Raw genomic sequence first — 17,579 nt, forward strand, 5'->3', positions numbered from 1 at the left:
TCTAAAGGCAAGGAGAAGTGGACTTGCTTGACCTATTACAGTTGTCATGGTTTGAGACCCGTTGGCAATTGTAACTGTTGGAAGAGATTGAGAACATGAAATAGTAGTGAAACGAGATTTGATACCAGAAATGTGAACAGATGCACCTGAATCAATCACCCTAGACTCAGAGGACGAAGAATGGGAGACACAAGTCACGTTATTACCTATTTGAACAGCAGAAGCTATCTCAGAAGAAGTTTGCTTACATGTTTTGTACTGAAGGAACTCAATATAATCTGGTAAAGAAACCATTTAAAGTATCGGTTCCCATTTTGTTTCGACCAAAATTCTAACAACCTCCGTGAGCCCTAGCTGACTCCCAAAGTATAAGAGAAACTACTGTCCACTTTTCACTGTTCATTGGACTGTTCACCGGAAAACACTGTGGCTCACCGAAAAATAAAAAATTCGTCGGAATCTGGTGTAACCTTGATGGGTAGGCTCGGAAAAGCCTTGCGAACAATCTGTCCTGAAAGTCGGCCAAACAATGGCCGGAAATAGGCTCACGCGTCGGCGCGTGGGACAGACGTGCCACCCGAAACTTGTCTCTGACAAGCGCATGGAGGAGGCTTTGCTGGAGATTTTTTCTGGGGTTTGTCGCCTGTCTTAGGAACCTTGTGGTAGTGTTGGATTTTGCACAACACCAAGGAAAAAAGATTTTGTTGCGGACAGCCTCTTAGGTCGCCGGAAAATTGCACGGCGACGAGGTCTTTCTTCCCAGAAATCGCTGGAATGTACAGCGATAAGTTTCTCACTAATTCTCTAATACCATGTGAGAAAGCACGGGAGAAAAATATATTATTGATTTTTCTATTAAGTGTTTTACAATAGCCCTATTTATAACTATACACAACACCTATTCTACTCTTATTCCATGTGGGACTAGGGTTATTTACATAACTATCTAACAAATCTATTGGCGCTTTAAATGTGCAAAATAGAGCGTGACTTTAATGAAGAAAGGCGCAAATGAAGAAAGTGATAAAAAAATCTGCGTATACAACTTTTGGGATAAAGTGGTATGTCCCTTTCACAATCTATTAAGTGATAGGTGAGCAGATAGAGATAGAAGAAGTTAAAATTTTCACTCGCTTAGGCTAGATCATAGTTAAAATCTAAAATTCTTTTAAACAAACTGGTAGTGCAATAAAAGAGAACCTATCCAGACCATATGAAATAATTTCGCAGTGAAATAAATCATTTGTAGCCAAATAGGGTAAATGAGATATAATTTTAAGAGCAAGGTCTTTATCCCACATAAATATAAGAAATGGAAAACTTCTCTTTCAGTATGTTTGTATGAAAATACAGACTGTGTTAGAATGTCAGAGAAATTTCAGAACATCTCTGCCAGAGAAATTCCATAGAGATTCTCATTATTTAGAAGAATTCAGAGCAGTGTCCTTAAGTTCAGATTGGATAGTTTAAAATCTTAGCATTTCATGAACTTAAACCTCTGATAGAAGAAACTTTCGCCATGTATTAGAAAGAATGGGTGCAAAAAGATCATTATCAGTGGCAGTTACAGGCATTAATAACTGCTAAAAAGGTATTCCATGTACATATATATGTGTGTATATACATATATCAATCAACAACGCCTCTACACCAAATTATTTGGAGTCAACTATTTCAATCCTATGCATCCGTTCCACTCTACTCAGATCCATCTCATTCCGATACTAAATACTTTGTCTTTAAAGGAAGTACTCCATAATTCACACAAAAATTAGTAAACAAATCAAGAAGTTGTAAGACTGACATAAAGAAGAGAGAGCATACCAACCCAATAAATGTAAGGTCATTTTCGTCATCAAAGGAGAGTGATTGTTGACCCATAGGCATTCTTTTCAAGGCTAGTGCTAAGCATCTAAGAGTTTCTTTTCCTGCAAAACTGGAGGGAAAAACAATATGCATCACCTGTATAACCTTATATATGAACAAATGCACCAGATTTTCAAATAGTTACGAGAACCCGTTAATTCATAGAAGATAATAAGTTAGAAAGATGAACAGCCATGCATCTAGAGGAACTGCCAGATAACTCTGAGATAACTACCATATTCATGTTTAGTACACTAGCAAGAGTGGGAAAAATCCCCAATAATCATAGCAACGGCAATACTCGGGCGTAACGGAGCCTCCTGAACCTGCTTAAGAAGTAATTCTCCCACTCAAGAATGAGAAGATTTCAATGCAACAGCAGCTAAATTCTGCTAGAGCTCATACTGAGCGACTGAACTCTCGAAACAAAAACATTCCTTAATCAAAGAAATATATAGGAAAGGTTATTCAATGTCTCATACAAGTAGTAATCACTACTTACGGAATCTTGGAACTCTTGTAAAATGTTCTCAAAAAACTTAACCAATGCCTTAACCATTAGCAGAGGCCATTAAGACTCGAAATGGTCTGTCTATCAGTAGGTTCCCTAGTACAATCTTTTGGATAATGGTGGTATTCGGGCCAACTTACGTGCACCTCACTAGCCCACTAGGCATAGAGTACTTCCTAGCAGCACACATACCCGATAACTTTATCTGCCAAGACTTAAGTAGATGGAGAGATTTCACCGGTATTGCCTCTGGTGGGACAATAACCTTGGTGCCTTGGTACAATTTCACATAGGAAAAAAAAATTGGAGTAGAGAATATCAACATTCCACTCCCAAAAAGACCTATGAAAGATTCTAAGCGAAGCAAACAAAGAATAACAATTAGAATACATATGCCCTTTCATCTTAGATCTATGTCTGATATAATAATTTTCTCACACTGCGCACCACATTATGCGAACATTTAGCCCCTGAATAACATCATATATCCCATCCTCATTAGATTCAAGCTTTAACACTTGCAGAGAAGTAACGGAGGGTCAAATACTACAAATAATCATATCCCCTTGAGGATGACAAATATGTTTCTGTCATTTCTCACAAAGGAGAGAATTCCATGATGAAGATGCAGTTTATTCGCTTTTTTCCCTAAAATCTAGAGATACCTTTATCAGTATCCATATCCTTTTGTTAGGTTATGGAGTTCACTCAGGGAAGATTGAGATAGAGATACTCATCTTACTACTAACGGTCTGTAAAGAAAGTATTGAAATAGCAAAAAAAAAAAAAAAAAAAAAAAAGAAATTATGATCTGCAAAGAAAGTCTTATTTGCAGATCTACAAAGAAAGTCTTATTTGCATTGTCCTGACAAATGAGACTCAAAGTTATGAAGAACACCAGGGGATAATCATAATTATACCATCTCTCAATTTCGAATGAAATGATTGCTATCAAAATGATTTTTTTTTCCAAAACAGTTATCCCTTTTTGTTCATTTTATTATTCTGCATAGTGCACGATAGAGTATGTGCACATGTTGGAAAGGGTTGATTCTAAAGTGTTACTCTTCCATTAACTCAGCTTCTTTTTGAAATATCTCAACTAGAGGCTGTTAAATCCTTGAACTTCCCCTCAAGAAGCATCACAGATATTTCATAGGTACATAGCCATTTTTAGATCTGCAAATCCGTGAATGTTTGCACTATGCCTTTAGAATAGAAATTGTCTAACAATAAGAGAGACCAAGCATAAAGGATAATAGAAAGAGCGGACAATAAAATAATGAGTAATAAATGCTAGCATATTACCACCGAAGGACATTATTAAATGATGAATTGGTGAAATGTGCAATTTTTATATTGGCTCATTGGCTGCAGACTGAATTAAGTCAACAAAGCCAAAACATAAATCAATTGTCCTTTGATAATTGAAGTAGGTGCTAAGTATCAGACTTGAACATATATATATATATATATATATATGCATAGACACCAAATTAAGGCCACAATCCCAGCACAGCATAAAATCCACACTTATATCCTCCACAAATGTCATTCCTACTTCAGATAAGTTGAATTCAGAGCTTTCTATCTGAACTATCCGGATCAAAATATCCCACTCACACAAGTACCAAGCTTGCAGAAAAAATACAACCATCAAAGAAAGCGAATAGGCCTAACCTATTAAATTTTACTTCCAACTGAGCTCTAATATGTGCAGAAAGAGGGACTGTAGAACCATCATCATTGCACAGTATATTGTTACATCTTGAAAGTATGCTTTCTGGAGCTCCTTTTGAGAACATTATCTCCATCTGCTTTCGGCTACAAAGCACACTCATCATTTTGCGATCACGTGAAAATTCCAGTACAGAAACCTGCAAGATATGGAATAAGTAAAGACGAATGTCACAACAAGCATAGCACCAAATTTGGTGTTCTGATTATTTTTCATAAATGATAATCATACAAGTAAACAAATTAATAAAGCAGCTTGATTTCCAGGAGAAGGAAAATTAAAGGTGTTGATTCTAAATACAACAACAACAACAACAAACCCAGTATAATCTCACGAGTGGAGTCTAGGGAGGGTAGTGTGTACGCACACCTTACCCCTACCTTGAGGGTAGAGAGGTTGTTTCCGATAGACCCCTGGTTCAAGGAAAGAAAAAGAGAGCAGTAACAACAAGCAATACCAACAGCAAGATAATAAGAAAACAAGCAGTAACCATAACAAGATAATAAGAAAACAAGTTCTGACTTATTCATATAACAGTGCCTTGTATTTCTTGCTTGGCAGAATTATGCTCTAGACCGAATTAACTAATCGAAAAAACAAATTCGCGCAGTTCAAGACCTTTCACGTTTTGCAACCAAAAATTGAGGACTACTAGGGATTTGTAGAACTTGCAATAACCACTTTTTCTCAATAGATAGTCCGGACTACTAGGGATTTGTAGAACTTGCAACAACCACTTTTTCTCAATAGATGGTCCAGCTCTACGCTGGAACCCCCACGTCGCAAAAGCTTGGTGCACCCAGCTGCTGTTTTAAGATTGTATTACCTGTAACAAACTTTTACACTGAATTCATCTTAGCTTTTTGCCTTCATTCAAAATTTTAAAGGCAGTTGCAAACAAGAGGGAACAGTTGATGCATGATGTCTTTAACGAATGTGGCGATCGAAATGGTGAAAACCATTATATTTACCGTATTTTCCATGATAAAACTATTGCATAAATTTCACGGTCTTGTACGCATTTGATAATAGGGAGTTACTATCATCTCAGCTTTTAGTAAGATCCAATAGGGGAACACATTTGGAACACTTATGAAAGAAACATGATTTTAAATGTGTTCGGCAACTTGAATCACGCTCCCATTTGGATATCTCAGATATGATTTATTTCCAAGTTTAAGCACAAGAAATTCAGTTTGAAAATCCATGAGAATGTGAATATTATCAAAGTAAAAAGATAAATAAATTAGCACACCTCACCTTTTTAAATTGGCTTTCCCAATAGCGATTACAATAAGATGCCCGTTCATGCTTGCTTAGCATATTTAAAGCAGACGGCATTGTATCAAAACCAGGAAGACCAATCTGACAAAAATTGAAGAGAAGAAGCACAGAATTACATCTGATTATCAGTCAAAATTCAATTTATGCGCATGCAAAATGTACATATCTTAAACAAATACTTCCTACATCCCTTTTTATTTGACCCGTGGGAACTAAAATGTTAATTTAACTTATTATATAAGTAATAGTGAAAGGAAACAATAAAATAATGGTTGTACAGATAGATTGATAGAAAATCATCAAATCATTTAAAATTTGAATTATTAAATAAATTATAGATCTTGAAAAATGTAAAGTTGTATAAACTAATGTTATCAGTTAAATGATGTCAAACATTTGGGACTTCTACAAAATAGAAAGAAATGTTATATAAATTAGAGGGTTAGGAAGTAATAAAGAAACTACAGAAGCTAAAGTCAAGGCTAACTTTTTCTGCCAGCAAACGAAGGGCAACTTCAGTTGATTCACCAATCTTCTCGTAAATCCTCTTATCTGGGTTGTATTGTATAATAGACTCATTGCAAAGAGCTGAGCACATTGCTATATGAAGAAGACAAGGAAGTTGTGCCGGAATCTCTAGCTGCACATAGGAACACCAAAACAAACGAACTATTAAATGAAGATACTAAGGAGAATAGAAGCAAGTAGCAAGCAAATAATCTATATATAATTAAAAGGAATGAAGTCTAGCCTATAGGAGAAAGACACATAGTAGTTTTAGGAAAAAATTAGTTAATTTAGTTAATAATTAGTTACTCATTTTGAATTTGAAATAAAAATAATTAAATATCTATATATTTTTAAGGAAACTATTATAAAAAATGAGGAAAAATATATAATAAATAACTTCAGCGTAAAGATATATAAAAGGATAAGACTAACTTATTTTTTGAGATGAGAAAGTTTTTGAATAGTAATAATACATATGGTCTTGCTATATTTATACCTATATCTATATCTATAACTATATATTATTAAAAAGAAGGAAGTCTAGCCTAGGATTATGACAAGTGGCAGTATAGGAGAAAGACATATAGTAGTTTTAGAACAAAATTAGTTAGTTTAATTAATAATTAGTTACTCACAGTGAATTAGAACAAAAATTAAATATCTATATATTTTTTAGGAAACTATTATAAAAATGAGGAAAAATATATAAATAAATAACTTAAGTGCTAAGATATATAAAAGGATAAGACAGATTTATTTTTTGAAATGAGAAAGTTTTTGAATAATAAATCATATGGTCTTGTTATATGTATAAGATCACGTACCTAAAAATATTATAATAGATAAAACTCCAAAAAATAAATAAAAAATATAAAGATATAATTTAAATTCTTATGTAGTAATTTTAATTAAAAAATTAAACTTCCATATTAAATACAAACAGGGAGGGGAATTTAATTTAATTTCTTATTGAAAATAACATAAAAATAATAATTATTACAATTATTAATAATTATTGAAATATAACATATAATAAAAGAATTTCTCTGATTAACCTTTGAAACAATTCAACATCATCCATTTAAAAGAATAACACAATAATATCCGTATAATAAATAAACACAAAAATAATAAAAGGGTTATCTTTTTATAATTGTGATGAATTCAAAATTATAATTTAGTAAAAAATATTATATATTTAAATTTTGAGTAAAAAACAAAATGAGAAAGATAATGAAATATTATAGTAGAAAATAATGTACGAAAATTAGGGGATAAAAGATAATCTTATGATATTCATACTTTGAATTAATTAAAAATAAAAAATAAGTAAATAACAATCAAGAAGATTATCTTTATTCCCCTCTTTGTGGGAAAATATATAAAAATAATAATATATATGGGAAATATAAAATATCAGACTTATTATTAAAATTATGATGAGAAAAGTCGTACATATAATAATAACTAAAATCATAATAAACAAATAGTCATAAAGGAAGAATACTTTAAAAAAAAAGAACGAAAGAATATCAAGATATATTAATTAAATTTCTCATGTAGGAAATTTTACTTAATAAATAGAACTCATAATTTCATAATGAAAAATACAAAAATATAAAGATACTATTAGGACATTTACACCTAAGATAAGTATATTATATATAAAACACAAAATAATACTCCCTTCGTTTCAATTTATGTGAACCTATTTAACTGGGTACGGAGTTTAAGAAAAAAGAGAAGACTTCTAAACTTATGGTGCAAAATGAGGCACATATATTCTGTGTGGCTATAAATCATTGCACAAAGGTAAATTGTTTCCAAATATGAAAAGGGGTCATTCTTTTTGGCACGAATTAATAAGGAAATATGTTCACATAAATTGCAACGGAGGCAGTAATTATTAAAATATTGATAGACTTTTACAAAAATAACAAAAGGCTTATCTCTTTATACCTTTGATGAATTAAAAATCATAATTTAGTAAAAAATATTATATTATTTAAATTTTAAGTAAAATACAAAATGAGAAAACAAATCAAATATTACAGTAGAAAATAATGTATGAAAAGAGGGCGATAAAGATAATATTATGATATTTATACTTTCAATTAGTTGAAAAATAAATGATAAATAAATAATCCCCAAGAAAATTATTGATAAATTCAGAGAATTGAAGAATTTTGAACAGTACTAACCACTTTCTAATTTAACAAAGAATAAATAAGGAACAAAATTATTTGGTTACTATATGATGTGTTCCTTTTATTTTATATAGATTTTGTTATATTTCTGCACACTATATTAAAAAATAAAATAACAACTAATATTTTTTTTTAAAATATGATATTATCATAATTTTATAAGCTTAATACTGTGTCAAATTATCCGCGCATTGCACGGGTTCTAACACTAGTTGTTTTCTGTAAAGTATAAGGGTGTTTACTTTCTACTAATAGCATATATACAGGCTGAACAAGAAGCCGCCCACTTCACAGGTTTTGTACATGCAAAAGAATTTGCCAATAAGTGCTGGAGAATCATCTAGTCATCAGACATGAGAAAAATGGCATTTCAATTCACAGAATCCCAGAAAGTGGAGCAAACTCATCATAGAGGGTCCTTGGACCAATAAAATTAGGTTATCGCATACCACTATGAATTAGCTGTCCTGTACCTTTCTTATTTCAACAAAGAAAACACAGGACTAGTCAGATGCCAACATCGGTGAACTAGATTCTTGGGATTAACTTAGGTCCAAGGTCCATTTACTTGACATGGTATCAAAACCGAACACATTCCTAATGTTGAACTACCCTATACTCACCCAAGTAATGCTACTCCATGCTCCAGATGTCCAGCTCTAAGCATCCAACAGATGTTAGAATCTCACATAGATTAAGTGTATAGGTTGTAGTTTCCTTATATCATCTTGCACAATCATCACATCTTAATCTTGATTTTGGGATTGAGCTAACTCCATTTTCTTTACCAGACTCATTCTTAGAGGAGCTGAAAGGATAGGAAAAGTATTTAGCAGGGACAAATGACAAGCTTGAGGGGGCTTTTGAAAATTCTTAATGTAAAAGGTCAATTTAACAACTTCGGAAGGTAGCACAGGGCCAACACTGCCTTTCAGAGACTATCCTATTTCTCTTGCTCATTGCATAAATTCAAATGACATCAGGAAATCATATTTGGTAAGTTTTCTGATTTTTCTTTTTTTCCTTTTTTTTTTTTGGCTTTGCAAAGCCTTCACTTAAGATGATAAGCATTCAAGAGATAATTGTCTAAGATTTACATCACAATCACGGAGAATTCAGTTTCACCGGGTCCATGTCCTACACTGCTAACACATGAGTGGCATTGCTTGCAGTCAACAAAAGAAGCATATGTAGTGCAAGGAAAACCTGGGCTCCCAAGCTGTCAAATATAAAACCTTCTGGTGCATAAGTTGTGCCACTGATGACGTATTCAGAGGCCACTGGACCATTATTTACTGAATGAAGCACACAGATCTGAACAGAAAAAATATATCAAAAATTCTTTAGCAAGTGAATACTATTTGTCAAAGAACTTACAGACTAATGAACAAACTTCAATACTGTAGGTACCAGAAAATGATAGACTTGAAAAAGAATATTGTGCTCTTCAAATCTAGAGTTCACAATTTACATGTGCTAATGATTGTTTAAAACATTGGCAGAATATCTGCATTACTATCCATTTCGGTCCTCCAAGCCTATTTCTTTCGAATATTTAACAATTTAGATTATCTCTTCCTTTTCAACTGCCTTTGAAAAGATTAGGAAGACTCCTAGCGAAAGTTGGACCTAACATAAGCTTACCAGCATGACTAAGTCTTATTCCTAACTAGTTAGTATCACCGATATGGATCTTTTATTTCTGCTGCATTCTATTTTTCGCAAAGTTTGCATGTATTCCAGGAGATTGTAGCCCTTTCAAGGAAACCTCCGATAAGATTTTAGGTCTACCTCATTCCTCTTTAATATCTTCAATTATCATGCTTTCATACGTATGGATCATTGCATGCCGGGCTCTATGGAATTTGGAAAACATGTCTCAACCATCTCAAGTGACATTCTCTCAACTTATCATCAACTGTGCTACTTGTACCTAATGTCAATAGTGTAATCATTTCTAATATCGCCAGATCTAGTATAATCTCACATCCATCTTAACACTCACATTTCTACGACACTCATCTTACGTATATTTGACTTTCGAGGCCCATCGCTCAATCTTATATAACATTCCTGCTCTTATTACGGTTCTACAAAACTTGCCTTTTAACTTTGACTGATGGACTACTATCGCACAACTCTTCGATAAACTCTCTATTTCAACCATCTAACTTAGTTCTATGTGTTACATCTTCATTTATCGTACCATTCTCAAGGAACATCAAGCCTAGATATCTGAATTGTCTGTATTTAAGCACCACAACCCCATCTAATCTATTCTGTCTTACTGTTACTTATCCTAGCACCCTCACCCCCCCCCCCTTTTCAAAACCTTTGCTGTAAGAAAAGCCATTTGGGAAGAACGGGAAAGAGGGAAGATTAAAAAGGGACAAATACAGTATATAATTTAGAACATACCTTTGACACAGACATCATATTTGTTGTGAGAGTACCAGTCTTGTCGCTGCAGATTACTGTGGTGCAGCCCAATGTTTCCACGGATGGCAAGGATCTCACAATAGCATTTAAACGAGCCATTCGCTTTGTCCCAAGGGCCAAACACCTGCCAAAAATAGATAAACATGCATAGTAACTTTTATTTCTTTTCTATTGGGAGGGAGGTGGATTGGAGGAGACTGAAAAAAAAGAGCATAAAGTAGGGGTAAAAAGCAAAAAGTATCTTCGAGCAACAGACTAAAACAATAAAAGATTATAGTGCTGAGCATGTCGGGAGTCTTTTACATCATGGTGGAAGATAACTCTTGCTTAAAATATATTTTTTCTCCAATTTTGATGACCATTGCCACAGGGGAAAGTGAAATTAGAGAAAGAATTCAGGGGAGACTATTAGGCGTTTGGATAGGCCTGATTTGAAAACTTACTCAAGGAAAAATAGAGCAGAAGAAGCCATCATGCAATCTACCGAAGCTGAACCTTCTTCTACTGGTGAGTTATCCACATTTCCTAATGAGTTAGATGAACCTATTGTTCATAGCAAAGGGGTCAAATCTTGCACCACCAAACACCCTTTATCTAATTTGTCTCATATAGTTCTCTGTCTCACTCCTATAGAGCATTTGCCTTGTCTATTACTTCTGTATCTATTCCTCATAATTGGAGGGAAGCTTTTGCAAATCCTAAATGAAAGCAAACTATGATTGAAGAAATGAAGGCCTTGTTAAAAAATGAGACTTGGGAACTTGTCACTTCACCACCAGACAAGAAGTTGATTGGCTGCAAATGGTCTTCACTGTGAAGCACAAAGCTGATGACTCGATTCAAAGATTCAAAGCAAGATTGGTGGTTAAGGGATACACTCAGACTTATGGAGTGGATTATCAAGAGGCATTTGCCCTTAGTGTTGTCTTATGCAGCTAATCTTGATTGGGACTTGCAACAGTTTGATGCGAAGAATGCATTTCTTCATGGAGACTTAAAAGAAGAGGTGTATATGAAGATTCCTCCTGGATTTGATACTGCACAAAGTCAAGAAAAGGTATGCAAGTTGAAGAAAGCCTAGTACGGACTGAAGCAATCCCCAGAGCTTGGTTTGACAGATTCTGTAAAGCAATGATCTCCTTTGGTTACCAACAAAGCAATGTTGATCACACCCTCTTCATAAGACATCATACAGGTAAACTAACTCTTCTCATAGTTTATGTTGATGACATAGTAATGACAGGAGATGACAAAGAGGATATGGCCCGATTGAAGAAGTTGTTGGCACATGAATTTGAGATCAAGGATCTAGGAAAATTACATTACTTCTTGGGAATTGAGATTGCTAGATCAAAAAGAGGAATCTTTATTTTTCGGAGGAAGTATATTCTGAATATCTCGAAAGAAACTAGTATGACAGGTTGCAGACCCGCAGAATCGCCCGTTGAAAGCAATCACAAGTTACAAAGCGGAGTTGGAGAATCAGTTGATAAAGAAAGATATCAGAGGTTTGTTGGAAGACTCATTTATCTCTCCCACACTAGACCAGACATAGCCTATTCAGTTAGCCTGGAGAATCAGTTCATGCATGATCCCCGAGATCCTCATATGCAAGTTACCTTTCACATTTTGCGGTATCTAAAATCTGCTCCAGGAAAAGATCTACTTTTCTCCAAACATGATCACCTCCAAATACAAGCCTTTACAGACGCATATTGGGCTGATCTCTGGATGACAGAAGATCTACATCCAATTAGTGTACGCTCGTAGGAGGAAACGTAGTAATTTGGAGAAGCAAAAAGTAAATGTAGTTGCTAGATCAAGTGCGAAGGCAGAATATAGAAAGATGGGATGGGAGAGGTGGGTTAGGGGAGAGAAGGGGGAGGGGGTTGGAGTTAGATGTGAGGGTAGGTGGAGCTTTTGGAAAATGTTTTCCTAACTTTTTATAGGGAAGTCATTTTCCTCCAATTTCAGGAAAATGTGATATCTAGAAAAATATTTTCCAAACTATTTTGTGCAACCAAACAGTGAAAATGGGATTTTCCCGAAAATATTTTCCGTCATACCAAACACACCCTTAGTGTATAAATACATTTTCTTAGGGATATAAGAAATACACAAAAATACAAGAAGTCTTTTCTTCTTCTCAAAAATCTATAGGCTAACTACTAATATTACCGGTATGACACACACTTGATTACCTACTAACCTTCTATCCTAATTCTAGACCTCCACACCTTCCTATCAAGGGTCATGTCCTCAGTGAGTTGCACCAACGCCAAGTCCTGCCTTATTACCTCTCCCCAGTACTTCTTTGGCCTACCTCTACCCCTCTCCAGACCAACCGAGGCCAACCTCTCACACCTTTTTAATGGGGCATTTGTGCTTCTCCTCTTCACATGACCAAACCACCTAAAGCGTCGTTTCCCGCATCTTGTCCTCCACCGAGGCTACTCCTACCCTCTCCAGAGTATCTTCATTTCTAATCTTATCGATCCTGGAATGTCCGCACATCCATCTCAACATCCTCATTTCCACTACTTTTATCTTCTAGACATAGAGTTCTTGACAAGCCAACACTTTGCTCCGTACAACATGATAGGTCTGACAACCACTCTGTAAAACTTACCCTTAAGTTTAGGTAGACATTCCTATCACATAAAACGTCGGATGCAAGTCTCCATTTCATCCACCCTGCTCCAATACGATGAGTAACATCCTCATCAATCACCCAATTTCCTTGGATAATAGACCCAAGGTACTTAAAACTAACTCTCTTAGGGATGATTTGTGTATCAAGCCTCACGTCCACGCCTGCACCATCAGTTTCGTCACTGAACTTGCACTCCAAGTACTCAGTCTTGGTCCTACTCAACTTGAAACATTTAGACTTCAACGTTTGTGTCCAAACCTCCAGTCCTACTCAACTACTTAATATATTATCTTGAAATTAAAAAAGAAAATATTCTAATAGATAAATACTCTCTTCAGTGCATGCATTACGAGGTTCGAGATAGCCACAACAAAAAAATACACTAGCACATAAAAAGTCTTCAACCAGAGAAACTCAGATAGGAAGTGAAGCATGATTAGGTGAATTAAACAAAAAGTAATGGCCTGGATATAATAGAAAAATTAAGAAAACAAAAAGTTCTCCTAAAGAAAACCGCAACAAGAGTAAAAACTATTTTCTTCCGTAAACTCTTATTTAAACCACTTCCAATTTATCACATAAAGGGACATTATCATCTTCCAGTAATCATCACAGAAAGAAATATGTCGGGGTACTCTGATTTTTCTTATCATGCTTAAGAAACTAGCTCGTAGTATTACTTTTAGTTTTCAAAATAAAAACATTAATACCCAGTGTTGAAGTGTTGAAGGAACAAACAGAAGATTTGGTAACAAACTCAATAATAAAAGAACAAAAAGTATTCCTTTTCATTTAATTTTTCAGTACTCGGTTATTTTTAACATTTATATGTTAGTTAACCTTCTAACTAAATTGATAAATTACTGTTTTTCATCTTCTACTACTATCATGGGCAATGCATAAGTGTCCAAAGTTATTAGAAAAAGAGGACGGAGATGAGAAAATATTGCAGCCTTTCTCCATCAGCAATGTACCTAACCAAAAGTCAGTGTTACCGTTTACTGTCCTTTTTATCTAAAATGGTGCTGCCCTACGTGTTGGAAAGATGAAACACCTTATTAGCACATAACATGTTTTAAAGAAACAACTTTCTGGATACATATCAGAATGAACAGAGAACTTAAACCAAGAGAAAAATGGCTATATGTAATACGCAAAGCACTTACGCAACAGATAAACAGAGAAACAGTGAACAACCAAGAATTATCTTTGAAGCCGATAACAAGAAATACACAGTTCAATAGACAAAACTCATTTTGTTGGCATGCTGATCACATGATAAATCTTAAGCCATGACGCTCGTAAAAAGTTCTTCAAGGTTTCTTCTCTGCCCATGGTCTATGTGATCTCACACTTTTTGTTGAAACCCATAAGGGGGAATGACATTTACGTTTGGCTCCAATGGAAACATTTTGGGGGAATATTTTTTTTGGCTGGGGGGGAAGAATTAAGGATAATGACATTCAAGCAAGTATCCCAACTGAAAAATACACAGATATTTTACATAAAACTTTTCCAGACACCAACTTAGGAATTCAAAGAACATGGTTTCACATACTCACGTTGTAACAACAGCAGGAAGCCCTTCAGGGATTGCTGCAACAGCCAGGGCAACTGCAATCTAAACAGGGAAGACAGAAATACTCGTTGTCAGTTATACGGTAAAAAACCAAATCAGTCCATGTAAGAAGCCAAGGACAAAAAAGGACTTAATGGAAAATGGGTAACAAATATAAGATGCCCATTATATCAAACAAACAAATAAGTCCATGAAAGTATCACTCATAATGAAAATAATTGTTCAAACTCACGAATCATGTAATCTAAGCATCATCTGCTACTTTAAAGTTTCCTATGAATTGGTTGACCAGATCCTGTATGGGTCCCACACTCACACCCATGTCCTGTCGACACGGGTGCGGCACCGATAGTGAAGAGTGCGAGCAACTTAGTGTACAATAACTAATAGAGACAAAATCAGTCAGGTACAAAAACTAATACTGAAACAAACCAGTCATGTCGAAAAACCTCTGTACTAATAAATAAGGAGGGTAAGATCTACTATCCAACTCATAAAGCTTTATTGTAGCAGTACTTTAACATTAAAATAGCCACTTGTGAACTTACAATATTTAGGCACAAACCGATCAGAAATGCTATTGATGAGAATCCTATACCTTAAAGTAATGTATTGCACCTCGCAAGAAGCCACCATGGGCAGCATCACTAAAATGCCCAATGTTTACCACCCAAACTAGTACACATATACCTGCAATGATCTAAAATAACAAAAGCATAGCTTCCGTAACATATCAAAGATTAATGAAAAATGTGGATAAACAAATAAGTTTCTAGGAGCTATTGTAGGTTCTACTTCATTGCTCAATCACTCTTCTTCCTGTTATAATATTTTCCCTTCCTTCATCCCTTTTCCTCCTTTAGCTAAGAGGGTAGGGCATATGTTCAAAATGTAGGTTTGATCCTGATTAATTTGTAACATAGCAGTATGACTGTTGAGAATGTTTGGTTAAAATTTGTGTATATTAATTAGAATCAATCAGGGAATATTTGTTTAAACATCCACTAGCTTAGGAGAATTATCACGCAACATTCTGTCTCCCGTGTATGTTTCACTTTTCACATGGTATTAGAGCAAGGTTAGGAAATAGTCGCTGCACAACCTCCGGAAGAAAGAAAAATGGGCGTCGTGCAATTGTCCGGTGATCATTATTGTTGCTTTAGTTATTCTCTAATTTCGAGGGTGTTGTGCATAAGGCAATAAACCAGCGCCACCACCAGGTCATGCATCGTCCAGCAAGCAACAGCCAGTAATCCCGTCGGAAAAGGAACTCTCACTTGGTCTCGCACACCAGTCAGAGAAGGAATTTTCCAGCGAAATCTATTTACGCGCCAGTTATTTTCCAGGGAATTTTCCATCTTCCAGGCAATGATTCTGCAGTTTTTGCTACACTATGGAGTTTCTGCATAATCTGGATTTTGTTTGTTTAAATCCAACTCAAATCTGAACAATTTTCTCATGATAATCCAACTAGCAGAACTACATTTTCTGGTGGCACAGTGACTTTGTATCCAATTTCATCACTTCTCCGACATACTGGAGGAAGACTTTTCATTCCTAATCCAGTCTAGGGAACATCAAATTGTCTTGGCAATAAGATATTCCTGAACCTTCTTCTGAAGTAATTTTTTTATGAACATTTGTTCAATTATGTTAATAACAACAAACCCAGTATAATCCCACCATTGGGTCTGGGGAGGACAGTGTGTACGCAGACCTTACCCCTATTTGGTGAAGGTAGAGAGGTTGTTTCCGATAAATCCTCGGCTCAGCAAAGGTGAAAAAAGGAAGAGAAAAAAAGAAGAATTTTTTTCTGAGGTAATCTTTTTATCAACATTTGTTCAATTATGTTAATAACAAACCCAGTATAATCCCACAAGTGGAGGTCTGGGGATGGCAGTTTGTATGCAAACCTTACCCCTACATAAGATAATTGGAGGAGGAACAACAACAATAAAATAAGATAACTGAAGCGAAAGAAACAACAGAAAGTAATAGAGATTTAAGAATATGAAAATGCAAGAGTGCTACTAATACTATTAGTAAGGGAAGGGGAAACTCTCGGCTACCTACTAACCTTCAACCCTAATTCTCAACCTCTACATCCTCTATAGAAGGTCTCGTCCTCAATAAGCTGAAATAGCGTCATGTCCTGCCTAATCACCTCTTCCCGGTACTTCTTAGGCTTACCTCTAGCTCTTCCTAAGAGTATCTGTGCTTCTCCTCCTCACGTGTCTGAACCATTTCAGCCTCGACTCCTGCATTTTATCCTCAACGGGGGCCACTCGCACTTTGTCCGGAATAACTTCATTCCTAATCTTATCTCTCCTGGTATGCATACACATCCATCTCAGCATTCTCATTTCTGCTAATTTCATCTTCTGAACACGGGAGTTCTTGACTGGCCAACACTCAGCCCCATACAGCATAATTGGTCTAACCACCACTCTGTAGAACTGACCCTTTAGTCATGGTGGCACATTCTTATCACATAAAACACCGGATGCGAGCCTCCATTTCATCCACTCCGCTCCAATAAGATGTGTGATATCCTTGTCAATCTCCCTGATAACTTGGATTATAGACCTGAGATGCTTGAAACCTCTCTTGGGGAAGACTTGAGTATCAAGCTTCATATCCACATCCGCTTCATGAGTCCTGTCACTGATTCTTGCATCCCAAGTATTCTATTTTGGTCCTGCTCAGTTCAATAATGTTAACAAGAATTGAAAACCACGGCTACAGGGATTCTGGTGATTTGAACTCTAACAAGGTTCCTTTATGGGAATACA

At 35.3% G+C, this 17,579-nt stretch overlaps 1 protein-coding gene across 2 annotated transcripts in view; it reads right to left on the bottom strand.

Moving 5' to 3' along the window:
- Positions 1–17,579, bottom strand: part of LOC104211965 (calcium-transporting ATPase 3, endoplasmic reticulum-type) — a 74,454-nt gene that overhangs the window by 33,534 nt on the left and 23,341 nt on the right. For both annotated transcript variants that reach the window (XM_070162335.1, XM_070162336.1), the window contains 8 exons: positions 15,386–15,487; positions 14,771–14,829; positions 10,535–10,679; positions 9,323–9,430; positions 5,887–6,039; positions 5,376–5,480; positions 4,058–4,254; positions 1,825–1,936 (listed from right to left, as the gene is read on the bottom strand). In XM_070162335.1, the coding sequence (XP_070018436.1) occupies positions 1,825–1,936; positions 4,058–4,254; positions 5,376–5,480; positions 5,887–6,039; positions 9,323–9,430; positions 10,535–10,679; positions 14,771–14,829; positions 15,386–15,487 (981 nt within the window). The remainder of the gene's footprint in view (positions 1–1,824; positions 1,937–4,057; positions 4,255–5,375; positions 5,481–5,886; positions 6,040–9,322; positions 9,431–10,534; positions 10,680–14,770; positions 14,830–15,385; positions 15,488–17,579) is intronic.

Source organism: Nicotiana sylvestris, chromosome 11, assembly GCF_000393655.2.
Source record: "Nicotiana sylvestris chromosome 11, ASM39365v2, whole genome shotgun sequence".
NCBI classification, from domain to species: Eukaryota; Viridiplantae; Streptophyta; class Magnoliopsida; order Solanales; family Solanaceae; genus Nicotiana; species Nicotiana sylvestris.